Source organism: Heteronotia binoei, chromosome 6, assembly GCF_032191835.1.
Source record: "Heteronotia binoei isolate CCM8104 ecotype False Entrance Well chromosome 6, APGP_CSIRO_Hbin_v1, whole genome shotgun sequence".
Classification (NCBI taxonomy): Eukaryota; Metazoa; Chordata; class Lepidosauria; order Squamata; family Gekkonidae; genus Heteronotia; species Heteronotia binoei.
This window is the reverse complement of record NC_083228.1, coordinates 79,636,326-79,654,522: the sequence shown is the minus strand read 5'-3', so window position 1 is coordinate 79,654,522 and position 18,197 is coordinate 79,636,326. Positions and strand designations below refer to the sequence as shown.

General features: G+C 42.1%; 1 protein-coding gene across 1 annotated transcript; it reads left to right on the top strand.

Moving 5' to 3' along the window:
* Positions 1–397: 397 nt before the first annotated feature.
* On the top strand, positions 398–17,182 carry LOC132573354 (claudin-15-like). The gene is made up of 5 exons (XM_060240856.1): positions 398–687; positions 8,467–8,631; positions 14,970–15,051; positions 15,768–15,878; positions 17,008–17,182. The coding sequence occupies exons 1-5, from the start codon at positions 471–473 to the stop codon at positions 17,105–17,107; spliced, it is 675 nt and encodes a 224-aa protein (XP_060096839.1). The 5' UTR covers positions 398–470; the 3' UTR covers positions 17,108–17,182.
* The last annotated feature ends 1,015 nt before the right edge of the window (positions 17,183–18,197 follow it).

Genomic DNA, 18,197 nt, shown 5'->3' with positions numbered 1-18,197 from the left:
CCTATAAAAATGATATTTACAAGCCTTAGTGCAGGAGATGTGATGCAGATTTGTGAAAATATCTATGATAAATAGTAGGTTGGATCTGGACTAAATTTTCCAAGGGCAGAATGGAACATTCCCTCCACCCCCCACCCCCGCACTGCAGGCCACTGATCTGTGCAAAATACTCCTGAGGGCTAGGGTGCCCTGATGAATGACATGAAGGTGGAATAAGTGGAAATTGCCACAGTAGTTTGGATCCAACACAGTACTTATTCATTTATAAATCTACTGCAATTTCTTAAACCACTCCCCCAAGTTATTAAATCAGTGTGATATAAATCTTATCATTTACTTGACTGAGCAAAGAGCAAAGGTAGCTTCATTTTGGAATTAAATTGGAGCTAAGACAACAAGTACCCTTTAAAGGAGAAATATATGTTTCATATTAATATAACATAGGTAGATATTGGTGAATATTTTCAACCATGTCTGCTATTTTAGAAATTACTGGCTTTCTATTCTGTGTTTGTGGATGCATGTTAGTTGGAGCAGTTTTGTCAAATAGTTACTGGAAAGTCTCCTCTACACATGGAAGTGTGATTACATCCTCCACCATATATGAAAACTTGTGGCACAGTTGTGCAGAAGACAGCACTGGCATCTCCAATTGCAGAGAGTTTGATACACTTCTAGCACTTCCTGGTATGTTTTTCTTTGATGTACTTTTACACATCTTTATCTAGTGAGATAATTTGTTGGATGAATTATATAGACTTTTCAATAGAAAACAATATTAACAAGGCTTTTCACCTGTCCAGTGCCCACTCTGACAGGTCACCCCCCAGGACTGGTAGTGACTCCCCCCCTAAAAGTAATACATTTTTAAAAAAAAAAAAGGTAAACGTAGTCCCCTGTGCAAGCAACAGTTGTTTCTGACTCTGGGGTGACGTTACTTTCACAACATTTTCATGGCAGACTTTTTATGGGGTGGTTTGCCATTGCCTTCCCCAGTCATCTACACTTTTACCTCCAGCAAGCTGGGTACTCATTTTACCGACCTCGGAAGGATGGAAGGCTGAGTCAACTTTGAGCCGGCTATCTGAACTCAGCTAGATAGATCATACAACAATGTGACTGTACTGAATAAAGAGGAAACAAGGTTCTTGAAACTCTGGCAGTTACTCTGTTAGATAAAATATATTGTTTGTTTCAGCCCTTTGGAAGATGCCAAAAATCAGTCTTTTGTAATGATTTTGCCTGGAGGTTGGGCAGCACATTGTATACTGCACTGGCAGCTGTAAGCATTTGCTAAATGGTTAACAGCATATTAATTGTTCATTTCTGTTAAATCAAATTGAGCCACTGAATACTTGAAAAAACTACTGGTCTTTATTTATAAATATGGGAAATCAGAAAGTTGAAATCTGAGATCCATCAGTGGGAAGAGAGGACAGGTTTCACCCCCATCTGCCTCCCCTTTGCTGCCTCTTGTCCTTACCCTGGCTGTTAGATAATAGTGGACCCACAATCCTTGGAGTTGAATTTCCCTGGGGTCAGAAGGGACTGTTGAGGGAAGAGGAACTTGGAAGAGATCCCCAACACTTATTTCCCCTGAACATCGGATACAACCCATAATTTACATGTAACTAAGCTAAATACATGCATCTAACTTGGAAAAATAAAAAGGTATGCTGTTATTGAATAACTGTGCTGCTGGATATGTATAACATATGCACAAAGCCATTGATATAAGCAAACATTTTGTTTTGGAGTAGGTTAAGGTTCTTTCCAAACAATCAAGGGAGATTGTCTAGCTCTGTTAAAGGGGAGAACTGAAACTCCAAGTGACTTCATATAGCATTAAATAAAAGGAAAAAAGTGGGTAATGGATTTTTGATGGCAAAGTACTGATTTGTGAGCAAAGTGGAGCTTTACTGGTATTTGCAGTGGGTTGGTGGAGAAGTAATCATCCTTCAAAAAAGTTTTCAAAATTAAATTAAACACTTACAGAATTGTGATTTGTATTGAATAGGACCTCATGAGACCTATATAATTTCATCCCTCATGGAAGTTACAATTGCAATAAACAATCTAGATGAGAGAGAAATAGTATTTTCCGAGCAAAAGAACATTGTGTTTTATGTACTAGGATAATGCAGTTTCTCTTCAATTGACTCATTTCCTGGTACTCTTATCATGAATTAGGAACAATTGGGTATTTATTGCACTACAAAATAACCATCTGGAAAGGCACTTAGCTACTATTATTTATTATTATCAGTTGTGTTTTATCCCTCCCTTCCTCCAAAACATCTCAGGACCAATGTTCCCTCTAAGCTGCAGTCTTGTGAGCAAAAAGTCTACTTTGTGAGCTACTGGCATTAGAGTTGTGAGCTACTGGCATTAAAGTTGTGAGCTACTGCATAAATTATTGTGCTCTGGGATCATCCTTCCTGAGCTAAGACAAAAATGTGTGAGCTGGAGGCTAAAAATCTGGGAGCTAGCTCACGCTAACTCAGTTTAGAGGGAACACTGCTCAGGACAGCATAAATAGTCACCATTATTTTATCATCACAACAGCCCTGTCATAGATGTAGCCAAGGTCCTATATAATATAATGACAGGTCCAAGGTAACAGGGATTATAGATCTCTACAGACCAAAGTCAAATTCACACTTTCACAAATGCATTTCAGTTTTTCTGCTCTTTCCATGGTCCATCTCCAACACCCCAGCTTCCATATCACATTATTTCCAAATGGAGGAAAGTCACCTAGGTTTCTTTAGGCTCCTTCCATTTTTCTTTCTCATAGGAATCACTTGTGATTGTGCCTTCAAAATTTTACTTTTAAGAAATCCCGACCCCTCTTGAACTCCCATCTCCTTAAGCATTTCTGGCCATGAGATTCTACCTAGCATAGGGTTGTCAGGTCTGACTGAGGAAATATCTGGGGACTTTGGGGGTGGAGGCAGGAAACTTTGGGGGTTGGAGTCAGGAGCAAGGTTGTGACAAACACAATTGAACTCCAAAGGGAGTTCTGACCATCACATTAAAGGGACCACATGCCTTTTAAATGCCTTTCCTCAATTGGAAATAGTGGGGGATGGGATGGGGGCACCTTCTTTTGGGGCTCATAGAATTGGACCCCCTGGTCCAATCTTTTTAAACTTGGAGGCGCGGATTGAGGAGAGGCACCAGATGCTATGCTGAAAATTTGGTGCCTCTACCTAATCCTCCCCCCCCCTCGAGCTCCAGATACCCATAGATGAGTTCTCTGTTATACCCTATGGGGACCAGTCTCCATCTATATATATAAAAGCAAGTGTCCAGACTGACTCATCAATGCCCAGCCCAAAATCTTGGACCTAGAAACCCAAAATTTGGGAGTGTATTCCTTCCATGACATAAGCATCCACTAAGAAGGGATTTTTAGAAATTCCACCTCTAAGGGGGTGAAAAGGGATAAGATGTGATTTTGCATAGGGGTAAAGCTGTGCTGTATTGGTGGCAGGCTGCTGCCTGCTTGCACACCCCTCTCTTTGATTGGTCAGAGACTGCAGACAGTTGAACAAGTGTCCTGACTGACTCATCAACTCCCAGCCCAAACCCCTGGAGCTGTGTAATACTGCTGCTGGGAAGGAGATAGGGTTGCCAACTCCAGATTGGGAAATTCCTGGATATTTCAGGGATGGAGCCTGGAGAGGGTTGGGTTTGAGGAGGGATGGGACCTCAGGTACAATGCCATAGACTCTACCCTCCAAACCAGCCACTTCCTTCTGGGCAACCATTGTTGGCACTCTCCAGGTGAGGGCTGGAGGTCACTCAGAATTACAGCTGCTCTACAGATGACAGAGATCAGCTCCCCTAGAGAAATGGCTCTGTGTCATTATACCCTGCTGAAGTTACTTCCCTTCTGCTTTGATTTCAGACCACTTGCAGACTTTCAGCCTAACCCACCTCACAGGGTTGTTGTGCAGACGAAAAGAATACAAATAACAAAAATCCAATTAACAAGGTTGAATTTGTCCAGTTTAAAATATATGATCTAAAATTTACAAGTTGCAGATTGAAGTCCATGGGCTTAGCAAGATATAGCTGTCTTTAGGATGGCACTTCAAATATTTGAGAATGACGAAAAGGTTTGGGCCACAGTGTGAGGCTGGGGGTCTCTTTGGGACTATCATCACTCTCTGCTTGTCCAGATATGGAGCACTATCTGGCCTTGCAGATCACACATTTGACACTTAGTAATCAGTTAGTTGCTGACTTCATTTGTTTAACTGCTTTTAAAGTAGTTTTTATTATACTTGAGGAAAATTAATCAGTATGGCCATATAATCTGATAAAAGGGGGAAAAAATCAAAGTTCTGTCATTGCACAGAAAACAGTAGCACCCTGGAATTACAGATATGCCAGCTGTGAGAGTGATAGTGATTTGCTTGATATGCACACCAAACAACACACTTTAAATGGTATGTGTGAATTCAGTTATAGCAGCAGAACAATTTGTGTCAGTTTGCATCACTGGTGCAATGCCACAACTGTGAGAATCAACAGACAGAAGTCAGGGCTGCTGAAAGCCACCATGGTCCACAGACAGAAATTCTTTTTCGGCTTTTCCTTACACCACCCAAACCCAAACCAAACAGCATATGAAACAAATCTCATTACTTGCTTAGCTATATGGGGCTCAAGAGCAGTGTTCCCTCTAAGCTGAGTTAGTGTGAGCTAGCTCATAGATTGTTTAGCCTCCGGCTCACGCATTTTTGTTTTAGCTCAGGAAAAATGGCCCCAGAACAAATTAATTTAAGCAGTAGCTCACAACTTTAATGCCAGTAGCTCACAAAGTAGAATTTTTGCTCACAAAACTCCACAGAGGGAGTATTGCTCAGGAATGACCCAGAGCCCCAGAATTTTGTTTTTACTCCTCCCTTCAGCAGCCCTAGCATGGGTGGGCCCTTACCTCTTCCCACACCTATTAATTCTTCTCCCAACTCTTCCTTCCCACCCAGTTTTCTCCCTGTTTCCTCCCCCAGTCAGCTACAAGACTCCAAGCAAACCTGAAAGCACCTGGGAGGAGGTAATAATTCCCACATACCCTTGTTTAAATGCTACCTGCCCTCTTTTTACCATTGATCAGCAAACACATGCTTGCTAAAATAATCTGCAGTTCAAATCCAGCAAGAGAACAGATTACAGTTAACAATGTCAGATGTATTACAAAATTAGAGCAAATCATCATATTTAGCAATAAGAAATATGTGAAAAACACTATCTCTCTCATTCTGGCTGATATTTTGTCAGATTTGTTAGGGACAGGAACAGCACATTTGTCATAAGGGTTGGGGGTCAAAATATGGACGTGACCTTGCTCCTTCTCACTTTTGTCCCTGATGCTGCCACTGGGGTTTGCCTTGGGCTGAGGAATAAATGCCCACTTTCATCCCTTGAGTCCAAGGCATGCTAGCCCCTCCCCCCAAAAAATCATGCTGAAATGCAGTGAGCTCCCCATTCTTCCCACTCTCTTGAGTGCTGACCCCACAGCAGAGGTGTTTTGTTGAGCTGAAGCAGGTTGCTTGCTTCCCTTCAGCTAGTGGCACTTTGATCCTGGTGGCTGAGGACTGCACACCACTGTCTGCTGCCAGGCATGCACAGTTCTTGTCCTTGGGCCATGTGGGAAGTTTTGTAGACCTCGTGCTATTTATTTATTTGCCAAATAATCTCAATCGTGGGTAGAGCTCTGCACTAGCTGACCACTAGGGTTGCCAATCCCCAGGTGGGGGCAAGGGATCCCCCGGTTTGGAGACCCTCCCCCCGCTTCAGGGTCATCAGAAAGTGGGGGGAGGGGAGGGACATGTCTGCTGGGAACTTTATTATTCCCTATGGAGATGTATTCTCATAGAAAATAATAGAGAATGGATCCGCGAGTATCTGGGGCTCTGGGGAGGGCTGTTTTTGAGGTAGAGGCCCCATATTTTCAATACAGCATCTAGTGCCTCTCCCCAAAATATCCCCCAAGTTTCAAAACAATTGGACTAGGGGGTCCAATTCTATGAGCCCCAAAATAAGGTGCCCCTATCCATTATTTCCTATGGAAGGAAGGCATTGAAATGGTGTGCCGTCCCTTTAAATGTGATGGCCAGAACTCCCTTTGGAGTTCAATTATACTTGCCACAGCCTTGATCTTGGCTCCTCTCCAATGTCTCCTGACTCCACCCCCAAAGTCCCCAGATATTTCTTAAATTGGACTTGACAACCCTACTGACCACCCTTATTGTAATTTATGTCCATATGTTCAGATAATTACATAAACAATTTAATTTCATCAGGGCTTTTTTGGTAGAAAAAGCCCAGCAGGAACTCATTTGCATATTAGGCCTGACACCAAGACAGCCGGAACTGCGTTCTTGTGCATTCCTGCCCCTCAAAAGCCCTGATTTTCATTGAATAAAACTCTTCCAACCTGTGATTTAGACTGAAGCTTGGGCTTAGTCTAAATAATCTATATAGTAAACATGTAAACAAAAACAAAACAAATACAGAAATATTGTGCCCAAAGCTGAAGTTTCTGTTCTCATTTTGTGTCTGTTGCTCTCTGTGTGCAGACTCTTATTTGGGAGAACTGGGTTTGATTCCCCACTCCTCCATTTGCACCTGCTGAGATGGCCTTGGGTCAGCCATAGCTTTTATAGAAGCTGTCCTTGAAAGGGCAGCTGCTGTAAAAGCACTCTTAGCCCCACCTATCTCACAGGGTGTTTGTTGTGGTGGGGGGGGGCGGGAGGTAGAAGAGATTGTGACCGCTCTGAGACTCTGAGATTCAGAGTATAGGGTGGGATATAAATCCAAAATCTTCTTCTATCCAGATATGAATAGTTGGGAGTACAGCCCAAAAGCAAAATGTTAATTGGATTTCCACGGGAGAGCTAAGCTTGTGCCCTCTTCAGCTGAAACCAATGGAATGAAAAAATGCTAATATTAAAATGTTTTATATACCTGTGGGCTAATTTTTCTTTGTCTACCCAAGCACACAGAATCATGGACTCATTAAAGTGGATGGTGTACATGTGTGTTAAGTGCAGTCAAGTCACAGACAACTTATGACAAGTCCATGGGGTTTTCAAGGCACATGACTAACAGAAGGGGTTTGCCATTGCCTTCTTCTGCTTAGCGACCCTGGAGTTCCTTGGTTGTCTCCCATACATACAACAAACAGTGCTGCCGCTGCTTAGCTTCTGAAATCTGACGAAATCAGACTAGCCTGCGCCATCCAAGTCAGGGTGAAAGTAGATGGAAATGCTAGATAATATTTCATAAATCAGCTTCTTAACAGAAGGTGTTACATATAAGCATAAAAATCATGTAGCTTGCATTGATTTCTTCATCACCTGTCCTTGCCACTTGATTCACTAGTCATGTACTACAACTACTATGAACTGGTAAATTGGTTTAATGAATGACTTAGTGAATCAATACACACTGGGAAACAGCTTTTCAAGCATTTCTCACTTCCCCCATCCCATTAAGGCTTTTCCACTTCTGGTTTCCCTGCTCATTAAAGGCTCAAACATATGTTGATGTCATTAGAAGTCTGTGTTATAAGTAATGCTGAAGGAAGAGTCAAGTTACCCCAATGGAATTAATTCAGGTGTTAAGTGCTTGGAGCTGAACGGAGTCAAGATATGAGAAACAGAGATTTGGTAAGGGGGAGTGAGCAAAATCATGGAACTGAGGAAAGGAAAGACAGCTTCAAAAATTAAAATAACCAAATGGCCACCAAATGATGGGAACTTGTGTATGGAAGAGAATTTGCATTGGTTGTTATTCATCTCTGTATGCTCACATTAGTTTTTGCATCTTTACTTCAAGGCCTGTTAATAATTACACTTTTTGATCCTTAGGGTCAGGGCTTTTTTGAGCAGGAATGCACAGGAATGCAGTTCCGGATGGCTTGGCATCAGTGGGTGTGGCCTAGTATGCAAATGAATTCCTGCTGGGCATTTTCTATTTAAAAAGTTTTGCCTAGGGTGAGCTGTGTTGGTTGTCAGACATGCAAACAGATATGAGATATGGGCATTGACATAATGACAACTGACTGCTTAAAGGTAACAAAAGGTCTATAAAACCAGTGAAATCAGTGCCAGTTGTACATAGGAGAATAGGGCACAGGGAGGCTGTCCTTTACATGAATTTAGAATCTCTCTCAACCTTCATCTCCCATTCAACAAAAAGGTTCAGGAGGACAGGTAGAAATTCAGATACACAGAAATGTTCCTATGTAGTGTTCCAAAGTCACTGGGGTCAGTTATGTACTTCCAGCAACTGGATCCCAGAAGCTGCCTTCACTTAATCAGATATCCAAATAATGTAAAGCTTTTGCCATTGATTCTGATCATTGATCTGATCAGTGTGTTGTTATAAATTAGAATATTGCTTGGTTTTTGTTACAAAAGCAGATTTTTGTTAATTTTCCTTCTGTTGCAGCCTATATTCAAGCATGCCGAGCCCTGATGATCACTTCCCTTGTCTTGGGTCTGCTTAGTATTCTGGTGACAGTGTTTGGTTTAGAGTGCACTCAACTTGGAAATGCTACTAAAAATACAAAAGCAAAGATTGCCACAATAGGAGGAATGGTGTTCATTTTATCAGGTGAGAAATCTGTAGAACCTTTAAGAAGGGTGGCGATAATGGAATCCTGGGTATAGATGGGACTGAAGCACCATCTAGTCCTAACCCTTGCTGTGAGGTAGGAACACATTCATCTACCAGCTCCTCACAAATCAGTTGACCCAATCCAGACCATCCACCCAAGCAGTGTCTCACAGAGGATGACTTCATAGTGTAGAGCACTAGAGGACTCCAAATAGTTTGGTTCCACATTGGACGACTGTGGCATGATTATCACTGATATGTAACACACTTATCATGGAGGTTCCACACTGCCACAAACAATCCAGAATTTTCCCATTCTTTCAGAGTTGCATTCCTACTTCCTCTTGTTCATTTTTGTAATGTATTTCTAGTTGAGTGGAATAGAAGCTCAGTCCTCATCATCTGGATGGCTTTTGTTCTGTTAATCTATAATAGGCTGAGGTGGTCACTCTGATACAGCTCTAGGGGTATGCAAAACAGAAACAACTCCCCCCCCCCATTATTTAGTTGACAGTTATTTCTTTCCTGTCAAATGGGACTTTTTCCTTCCTCCTCCAGCCTTCAAGCTGTGCAGCAAGTGCTGCCACCACCAGCATTTTGTTTTTGTTTAATTGGCACATTAACACATTAGCACCATAGCTATTGTAATAAGTATTATCACTAATAGATGTGTCATTTTATAATATCTTTGGGGGAAACTAATGAGAGGGGCAAATTTTCATCATGCAATGGCATCATAGTGCATATGAGCTCTCAAAACAAAAGGCTGCCAAACATACACCTGTATGTGTCTGCAAAAAGAGGGAAGTTATGATTCCTTCCCCACCCCACACCGGTTTTGATGGGAATATCTGACATAAGTATGTGAAAATAGCACAATATCTAAAATGGTGTTAATCCTCTATGGCAGGGTTTCCCAAACTTTTCTTTTCCATGGCCCGGTTATTTTTACACTTCTCCTTTGCAGCCCACTAAAATTTGGGGGTGGAGCCAGGAGATGGGAAATGATGCCATTTCCTGTGGTGTCACTTCCAGGTCAAGGACCAAGTGATGTCACTTCCGGGGCACACTGAACCAAAACTCCACCTTTTCCTGTGATGTCACTTCCAGGGCACTCCCCCAAACCTGCCACTTCTTCTGAAGTAACTGTTTTCAGAAAAAAATCTCTGAAACTCATGCTGAGCTAAAATGGGGGTGGAAAGTGGGGATTCTGCAACTTTTTCATACATTCCCAAGGTCGTCTCTTTCCACTCCCATGCACCTGTTTGTGTGTTCTTCTCCAGCTTGCAAGCACTCCTAATGCTCATGTTCAATTGCCTGCATCACCTACACACCCCTTCCTCAACAGCACTGGCCAGTGTATGCAGTTGGGAGTGCTGTTGCCATTGCCATCAGGAATGCCAGCACTGTGTACCACCCACACTGGGCCCTGGCAGCTGCTCTACCTCAAAATATGCTGACACATTTAGTAGGCCCTTTCTTCAGCTGCTACTACTGGAACCCTGCCTCAATCTACCACCAAGCTTGCTTGGTTTCAAGAAAATCTTTTGACAGCTATTTTTCATACTTTTTGTTGGCTGAAACACTGGGAAATAGCTATGAAAGGTAGCAGAGAATTGTACTGCAATTAATGAATTAATTTCAAGTTGTATGAAGTTCATACAAGCTTTTCTGCAGTTATCCCAAAAAAGAATATTTATGAGAGGCTTACAGCTTTTCACTGGCTGTGTTTCCCATGCCTTTAAAAGCAACCTGTTGTGCAGATATTTAGCCAGTGAACTTTTTTCATCCTTTTTAATATCTACAGGAAGAGTTTAATTTTGGTGTCAGACAGCTGTTAAAAGCAGGACCAGTAAAATGGTGCCAAGTTCTTAGTACCGTCACTTCCAGTGCTGTTGAGATATACAGCAGTAATCTCCAATTATCTCTTTCTGCCCCACAGCTCTCACTCTCAGTCTCATAGAAAGACCAGCTGGCTACAACTGGGGGTGCCAACTTTTCATTGGCAGAGCTCCTATGTCTGCAACAACAGTATGATGAACAGAAAAGTTTCATCCAGTAAAAATGAAGGGAAAGGGAAAGGACATAAGAGAAGCCATGTTGGATCAGGCCAGTGGACCATCCAGTCCAAAATTCTCTCACACAGTGCCCAAAAAGCACCAGAATGTCCGCCAGTGGGGCCAGGGCACTAGAAGCCCTCCCACTGTTGCTTCTCCTTCCCCAGCACCAAGAATACAGACAGAGCATCACTTGCAGGGAAAGGAAGGAAGGAAGGAAGGAAGGAAGGAAGGAAGGAAGGAAGGAAGGAAGGAAGGAAGGAAGGAAGGAAGGAAGGAAAAAGCCTTACTCACCATCAGATGACCCCAGCCAGCAACAATTCTGCCCAGGGGTCATTTGGTAAAAAAAATTGCTACTGGAATGCCCACTCCCCGCCCCTCCTGACTGAAAAAAAACATCTCTCTCTTCTTTGCCATCCAGGCCTCCTGGGGAAATCTCCCCAAAAGAACATACTGCAAGGCACATGAAAGCTCATAACTTGAAGAACACTTCATGGGTCTAAAGTGCCAGTGGACTCCAGCTTTTCTCTCAAATACTGGGAGTGGGGGAAGGAGAGGCAGCCCAGCTCCTCTCTGCACAACACAGAGACAGGGAAAGGAAGGAATAATAATAATAACAACAACAACAACAACACTTTTTATTTGTATCCTGCCCTCCCCGCCAGGGCAGGCTCAGGGCAGCTCACAACATATGAATATAATATACAATAAAACAATACATAGTAAATACAGTTACAATTATAAAATCAGCATTAAAACATTAGCAACTCACATTAAAATTAACATTGTGGTGCTATAACTTAGGTCTTTAGTAAAATTCAGTGACTAAAATATGTCCAGCGAGACTTTCTTGACTCAGCATTAGGTGAAGGCTATTTTGAAGAGGTAGGTCTTACAGGCCCTGCGGAATTGGTCTAAACATCACAGGGCCCGTACCTCCTCCGGGAGTTGATTCCACAGCAGTGGGGCTGCAATGGAGAAGGCCTGATCCCGGGTGGTCTTCAATCTGGCCTCTCTTGGCCCAGGGATATTCAGCTGGTGTGCCAGTCTTCAAGGCTAGCTTTTCTCTGCACAACACAGAGATGGAGAAAGGAAGGAAGCCAAACAGAGCTCAGGCTTTGCAGCTTGTGTCAGTCTTCAAGGCTAGCTCTTCTCTGCACAACACAGAGTCGGGGGGAGGAAGGAAGCAGAGCAGAGCTCATGCTTTGCTGGGGGCGGGGCTAGCTTTAGGTTTTCTTGGGACCTGGTAGTAGGATTGCCAAGTCCAATTCAAGAAATATCTGGGGACTTTGGGGATGGAGCCAAGAGACTTTGGGGGTGAAGCCAGGAGCAAGGGTGTGGCAAGCATAATTGAACTCCAAGAGAGTTCTGGCCATCACATTTAAAGGAACAGCACACCTTTTTAAATGCCTTCCTTCCATAGAAAATAATGAAGGATAGGGGCACCTTCTTTTGGGGCTCATAGAATTGGACCCCCTGGCCCAATCTTTTTGAAACTTGGGAGGTATTCTGGGGAGAGGCACTAGATGGTGTACTGAAAATTTGGCGCCTCTATCTCAAAAAACAGCCCCCCCCAGAGCCCCCAATACCCGCAGATCAATTCCCCATCATTCCCTATGGGACTCGTTCATGGAGGTGCATAATGGCTTTGGGGGCGGGGCTTCCCCCACTGGCCAGCTGGCTGGGGGAGGGGGGAAGCCTGTAAAACCGGGGGATCCCCCGCTGGGCCCTGGGGATTGGGAAGCCTACCTGGTAGTGAGGCTTCCATGACCCAGTACCGGGTGATGAGCCTGCAAATGGGAAATGCTGCTTTATGGAATAAAGCTAATGTTGAAACAGTGCCACTGCCAGCAGGGCTAAAACAAGAGAGGGATCACAGTATAACACAGATAAACAACCAGTTAACAGCTGTGATACAGGCACTTACAAAATAAATAACTATAATAATGAAATATGTCTAATCTGTATTATTATATAAATAAAATGAATAAATACTCTATCCATTTATAACATTATATAAATACATGAATATACTCAACGTTGATCAGATCAGTATATGTTGCTAAACATTTTGGTAAACATTTGGATTGAGTGGAGTCTGGTGTCTGTAAATTTATCTGTTCACAAATCGCCACAAACAGCTTGAAAGTTCATGGAGTAAGTTCATGCTGGTTGACTAGCCATGAACTTCACTTTGCAAACCACCAACGGGCCAATATTCATCACAAACTTTAGTTTGTGAGCCAGTTTGAGCCCATCCCTACTTGTGCTTGATGCCTACTTTTCCTGTCTGCTTCTGAGTGACAGCTTCTCCCTCTCCTGATAGCTGCTCACGAACCATCACTACCTGTCGTCATCCCCAACCCTGCCAATGCATGGTGGCTGAGGTCTTGCCACCTACTGTCATTCACTTTTTCCCTTTATTTCTTGAGGATTTAAAACCCCACCCACCTATTTTCAAAGTTTTCAGATTCCCCCAGGTTTATAGAAAAATATTCCCAGAAAAAATTTGACAAATATTCTGAATCTTTACTTTTAACTATTATATAACTTTTCCTACTAGTGCTATAAACTACCTATGTAAATGGGATTTCCAAAATGCCATTTCCTTTTTCCTGGCTCTCCTTCTGTGACTATTACTCTGTAAGCTGACCACTTGCAGTAACATCGAAGAGACTTGGAAGATAGGTCTTAGTCAGTGTGGGTTTGTCATTCACCTTCAAAGAACTTCTTTCCTTGATAAGGAGAGGGTCCAATGTAATTCACAATCATATGCTTGTCCCATTCTAACTAACAAACATTAAAGGAAACAGGCTGGGTGAGGTTGCCTTTGTCAGGAATCAGACAGAAAAATGTTTGTCTTTAGTTATAGGTAAAACTTTGGATGTTTGTAATTTTAAAATATAGGTATGCTTCTCCAAGGGGTGAGCAGTTCCAACGGCCAGCTCTTGCTCAGGCTGCTTCCCTTGGAGGAGAGTGCACTGGGAACTTGTGGTCTTTTAGAAATACTGATTTTATCAGCCGATACAGAAATGTGTAGAGGACAAATGAAGCATTCCAGAGTGCTTCAGCCCACTCAAGCAGTAGTTGTCTGCCCCTCCCTGAAGTGCTGTGTTTTCTATTCACAAACACCTTCCTCCATCCTTCAGCTGCGGGGAAAGAGTCTCTTCCAATCCTGACAGGCTTTAAAGCAAACCATTTCCTTGCAATTAAACCAACTGAACAAACATCTGTTGCAGCTAAGATGTTTTAATATCCTTCTTGCCATGTATGATATTTACAGTGCAATCCTATGCAGGATTACATCCTCCTAAATCTATTGAAGTCACTGGTCTTAGAAGCATGTAACTCTGCTTAGGACTGCACTGTAAGCCTCCGTGATCAAAGATCAATCTTGTTATCATATTATTACCCTTGGCAATTAATAGCTGGAATTGTGAAATACCACTTAGAATGCTGTAGGGTTGCCAGCCTCCAAGTGGGGCCTGGAGATCTCCTGCTTTTACAGCTGATCTCCAGCGGGCAGAAATCAGTTCCCCTGAAGAAAATGGCTGCTTTGAAGAGTGGATTCTATGGCACTGTATGATGCTGAGGCCTCTCCCCTCCCCAAGCCCCACCCTCTCCCGGATCCACCCCCAAAGTCTCCAGGTATTTTCCAACACAGACCTGGCAACCCTAAATGCTAGTTTATTTGTTTTTATTTGTGTTCAATTTTTCTGATTAATTTTGTTTTTTCATATTTTATTTACTTTATTTACTGGACCTCCCTGCATCCAGAAGCCTTCTTAAAAGCTTTATGTTTCATATAATATAGAAGAAATCAGTAGTTGGTAAACTCATTTGAAAGTATGATACTAACCAGGGGTCGCTTTGTAGAAAAATAGGTGGTGGAGCTCATCCAGGGATTGTTATACAGCTGCACCTACTATTCAATGGACAAGGTGGGGGGGAGGGGGAACCCTCAGAAAAGTTCAGGAGCTGTGCTTCTGTGAGTTCCTGCTGAATCCAAGGCCTGATACTAATGTATACTGATTCTGAACCAGTACTGTTTACTCTGACTGGCAACAGCTCTCTACAGTCTGATGCAAAACCCAATAACAACTGCCAAAGAGCTTTTAAACTGGAATGCTGGATATTGAATCTAGGTCCTTCTGCACACGATTTTTGCCTGCCACTGATCCACAGCCTTGTGCTCAAACAGATGTGCATAGAAACGACAGCTTTATTGATGCTTCTGGATCCCCAGGAGCACCCATAAATACTGTATTTTTTCTCCAGGTCTTTCATCGGTAGTGGCTATTTCTTGGTATGCATCGAGAATCACAGCTCAGTTTTTTGATTCATTCTATGCCGGAACTAAGTAAGTTAATGGGTCTCTTTGCCTTATTAGCTCAACACAGTCATTACAATACATGGACACTGTTGAACGATGCCAGAATGTGTAGCAGCTAAATGTTGTAATTTGAAGACATTAATTAATGCTAGCATATTATCAATTACATAGTGATTGTCTTAAACAAATATTTGGCTCCTCATTTTCCATACTCCAATTCCCTTAACAAAGATTAGCAAATATGAGGTGACATTAGCATGCATTATTGCTTGAATAATTGTCCTGTTGTCCCATTTTGTTTTCACACTCTAACAGGATAAAGAGACAAATAGCCCTTCCTACGTTGTTTTATTTTGCCTTTAACAGACAGAATGTGGGATAAAGGTTTAGAAAAGCAAGGTTTCCTACTTTGGCCCCACCTCTCCTATCTCCAACACAGTCCATTATCCAGAACTCTTCTATAGGCGAAGCCCCTACTCCTACCCTGACAGACACAAGCACACACTCTGTGGCAATATTCTCCCCTCTGGGCCCTCCCCTGTCTCTTTCTTCGTTCCATTCTTGTCCTAATGACAGTCATATGCTGAAGAAATCATTAGAAGAATGTTTGAGTCCAGGGGCACCTTTGAGACCAACAAATTTTAACTCTGGGCATAAGCTTTCATGTGCATGCACATTTCTTCAGATTGTCTTTGATTTTATTGGGTGCTGCTTCTATAGAATCTTCTTTATTCCAAATCCAGATATGAACTAGGATATGCCCTGTACATAGGCTGGGGTGGCTCCCTGCTTTCTATGCTTGGCGGGATGCTCCTGACATGCTCATGCAAAGGAAGCAAAAAACAGAAACACAGGTACTTGAATTGTTCATATTGCAGAACAAAAATGAAATAAACAGAGTTTTCCTTGGTTCAGCTAGCATTTTAAGGGACTGCTTGCTTTCTCCTGATTTTCTGTTATATTGCCAGTAACAAATCCCATATTACTGGACTGCAATAAGACAATTTCCTACCTTCCATAGTTTATAGCAGCATGTGTGGTTGGTGAGTGTCAGTTTCAAATTGTGAGGCCAGGTGAGAGGGAGAGAACTCCCACAGCACAGCTCTGATTTCCATTTTAAAATACTGCGAACTCTCTGAAAATACTGTGAAGATATGTTAAATGGATGCCTCAGTGTTTTCTTTAATCTGACCCTGACTGTGTACTCAGGGAGCTACAAACAGTCCTCTCTCATTGCATGATGCCTGTTTTCAAACACCTAGTAGACACACTTCACATTTTCTAGTGTACACTGCATCTAGAAATGTGTATGCCCAGGAACCAATGTACAAGAAGCAGGTGGAACTGAATTTATTTATTTATTTTATTTGATTTATATCCCGCCCTACCCCACCAAAGCAGGCTCAGGGCGGCTTACAGCATAAAAATTTTTAACAATAAATTCAGAATTAAATACAAAAGTAATTACATAGTTAAAACATTAATAACTGAGCCATCTAGTCTGTTAATTTGATTCCTGACTGGCAGACTTCACCATTTTTGGCAGAGTACTTTCCTTACCCTTTCTCTCAGGGTGTTGTGGAACTCTTTCCAAAAAGGTAATGTTTTGCCTGTCCACACACTGGCAGGGAAAGATAATTGAGAGGGATAAGAACTGCATCCGGTTCCCCTCCTGAATGGTGATATTTTAACTTTCATTGGAACAGATCCAGTGAGTAGAATGAGGGTTGATTCACGTTACAGAGACCTCATCTCCCTCACAGGTACTGTTAACATAAGAATATAAGAACATAAGAGAAGCCATGTTAGATCAGGCCAATGGCCAATGGACTGTGAAGTCTGTCCATTACTTTTTTATTGATCTCAATTTGCTAAAATAAAAGTATTACATTTGTATTTTTTTTCAGTTATACAGATCAGTTATGTATGTCACAAGTACCAGAAATAATGTTACCAAACATGTATGCCTCTTTTTAATTACAGAAACTACAATTATGATTCTGCTACTATCCAGAGAGCTACTCACTCATGTATTTACAACAAACTGTCGGAGACAGTCACGTCTGCCAAAGATTATGTTTAGATTTCTAATCTTTTTAAATATTTTCTGAATGTTTCATTTTGGGAACACAGTATTTTTGTTGGTACTAAATGTTATATGTGTATAGAATTTCCTTCTGGGGACTGTTTAAAGCTCAGTGCCATAGGAATGTGCTGCATGAGAACATATCTAGGGAGGAAATTAAGTTATATTGTCTATCCCAAAACCCAGACAATTTGCTTAGATAAATGTGTTGCTTCTTAGTGTACTGCAGCAGTACCAGTTTATAATTATTTCTGGGGGAAAAAACTGCTTTGGACTATGGGTTAATATGGACAATCTGACTACAAAGGCTGTTTATGGACTTTTACCAATGGTAAAATAGTTGCATTTATGTAGTCCTTTAGAGAGTTCAAAGCACTTCATGCAGAGTAGTCACTCATGACACAACCTGATGGGGACGAAGCTTGCTGCTGAGCTTGTATGCTTTCATCCCTCCTTTGTGTATGGCATTTCATTGAAGGTTTCTGGGTTTGAGAAACCTTAAATCAAGCCCCAGTTTATCCAGACATCTGGATGCAGGCACCCAGGAAAATTCAGAATTGGGGGAGGGGATGACAATTTGCCCAGATGTCTGTGTTTGGATACTAGCAAGCTGGGCTTTGATTTGGGGCTTTCTAAGCCTAAATGCTTCTGGTTGTTCTTTGTGTGCAAGGGAAAAGATCCGCCTTGTGCCTGGTTATGGGAGAAGGCGGAATAGAAGCCCACAAAATAAAAAATAAAAATAAATAAATAAAAGAAGTGCACAAGCTGTGCTTTTGCCTAAAACAAACAGACCTCTTTGTGTGTGTGTGTGAGAGAGAGAGATATGCCAGAAAATGGAGCAACAGATCTGCCAGTTAGGCCAGTATTATCCCTATATTGCAAATGGGGAGCTACAGCTAAGAAAGTAACAGAGCAATCCAGAGTAACATCCTTCTAGATCCATTGAATCAGCTATAATTCTGTTTAGGGTTGCACTGTAAATTGCTTGATGTTCCCTAATTAGTTTGTTGCAGAGATTAAATTTGAACCAGGACCTTTCTGGCTCACAGTTCTTAGTAACTGCGCTACATGGCTTAATGGGCAATGA

Excerpts from the sequence above, each read along its gene's own strand:
- LOC132573354 (XM_060240856.1), top strand. The coding sequence starts at position 471 with ATGTCTGCTATTTTAGAAATTACTGGCTTTCTATTCTGTGTTTGTGGA. Across the intron at positions 8,632-14,969 it reads AATGGTGTTCATTTTATCAG|GTCTTTCATCGGTAGTGGCT; the intron begins GTGAGAAATCTG and ends TTTTTTCTCCAG. Across the intron at positions 15,052-15,767 it reads TCATTCTATGCCGGAACTAA|ATATGAACTAGGATATGCCC; the intron begins GTAAGTTAATGG and ends TTCCAAATCCAG.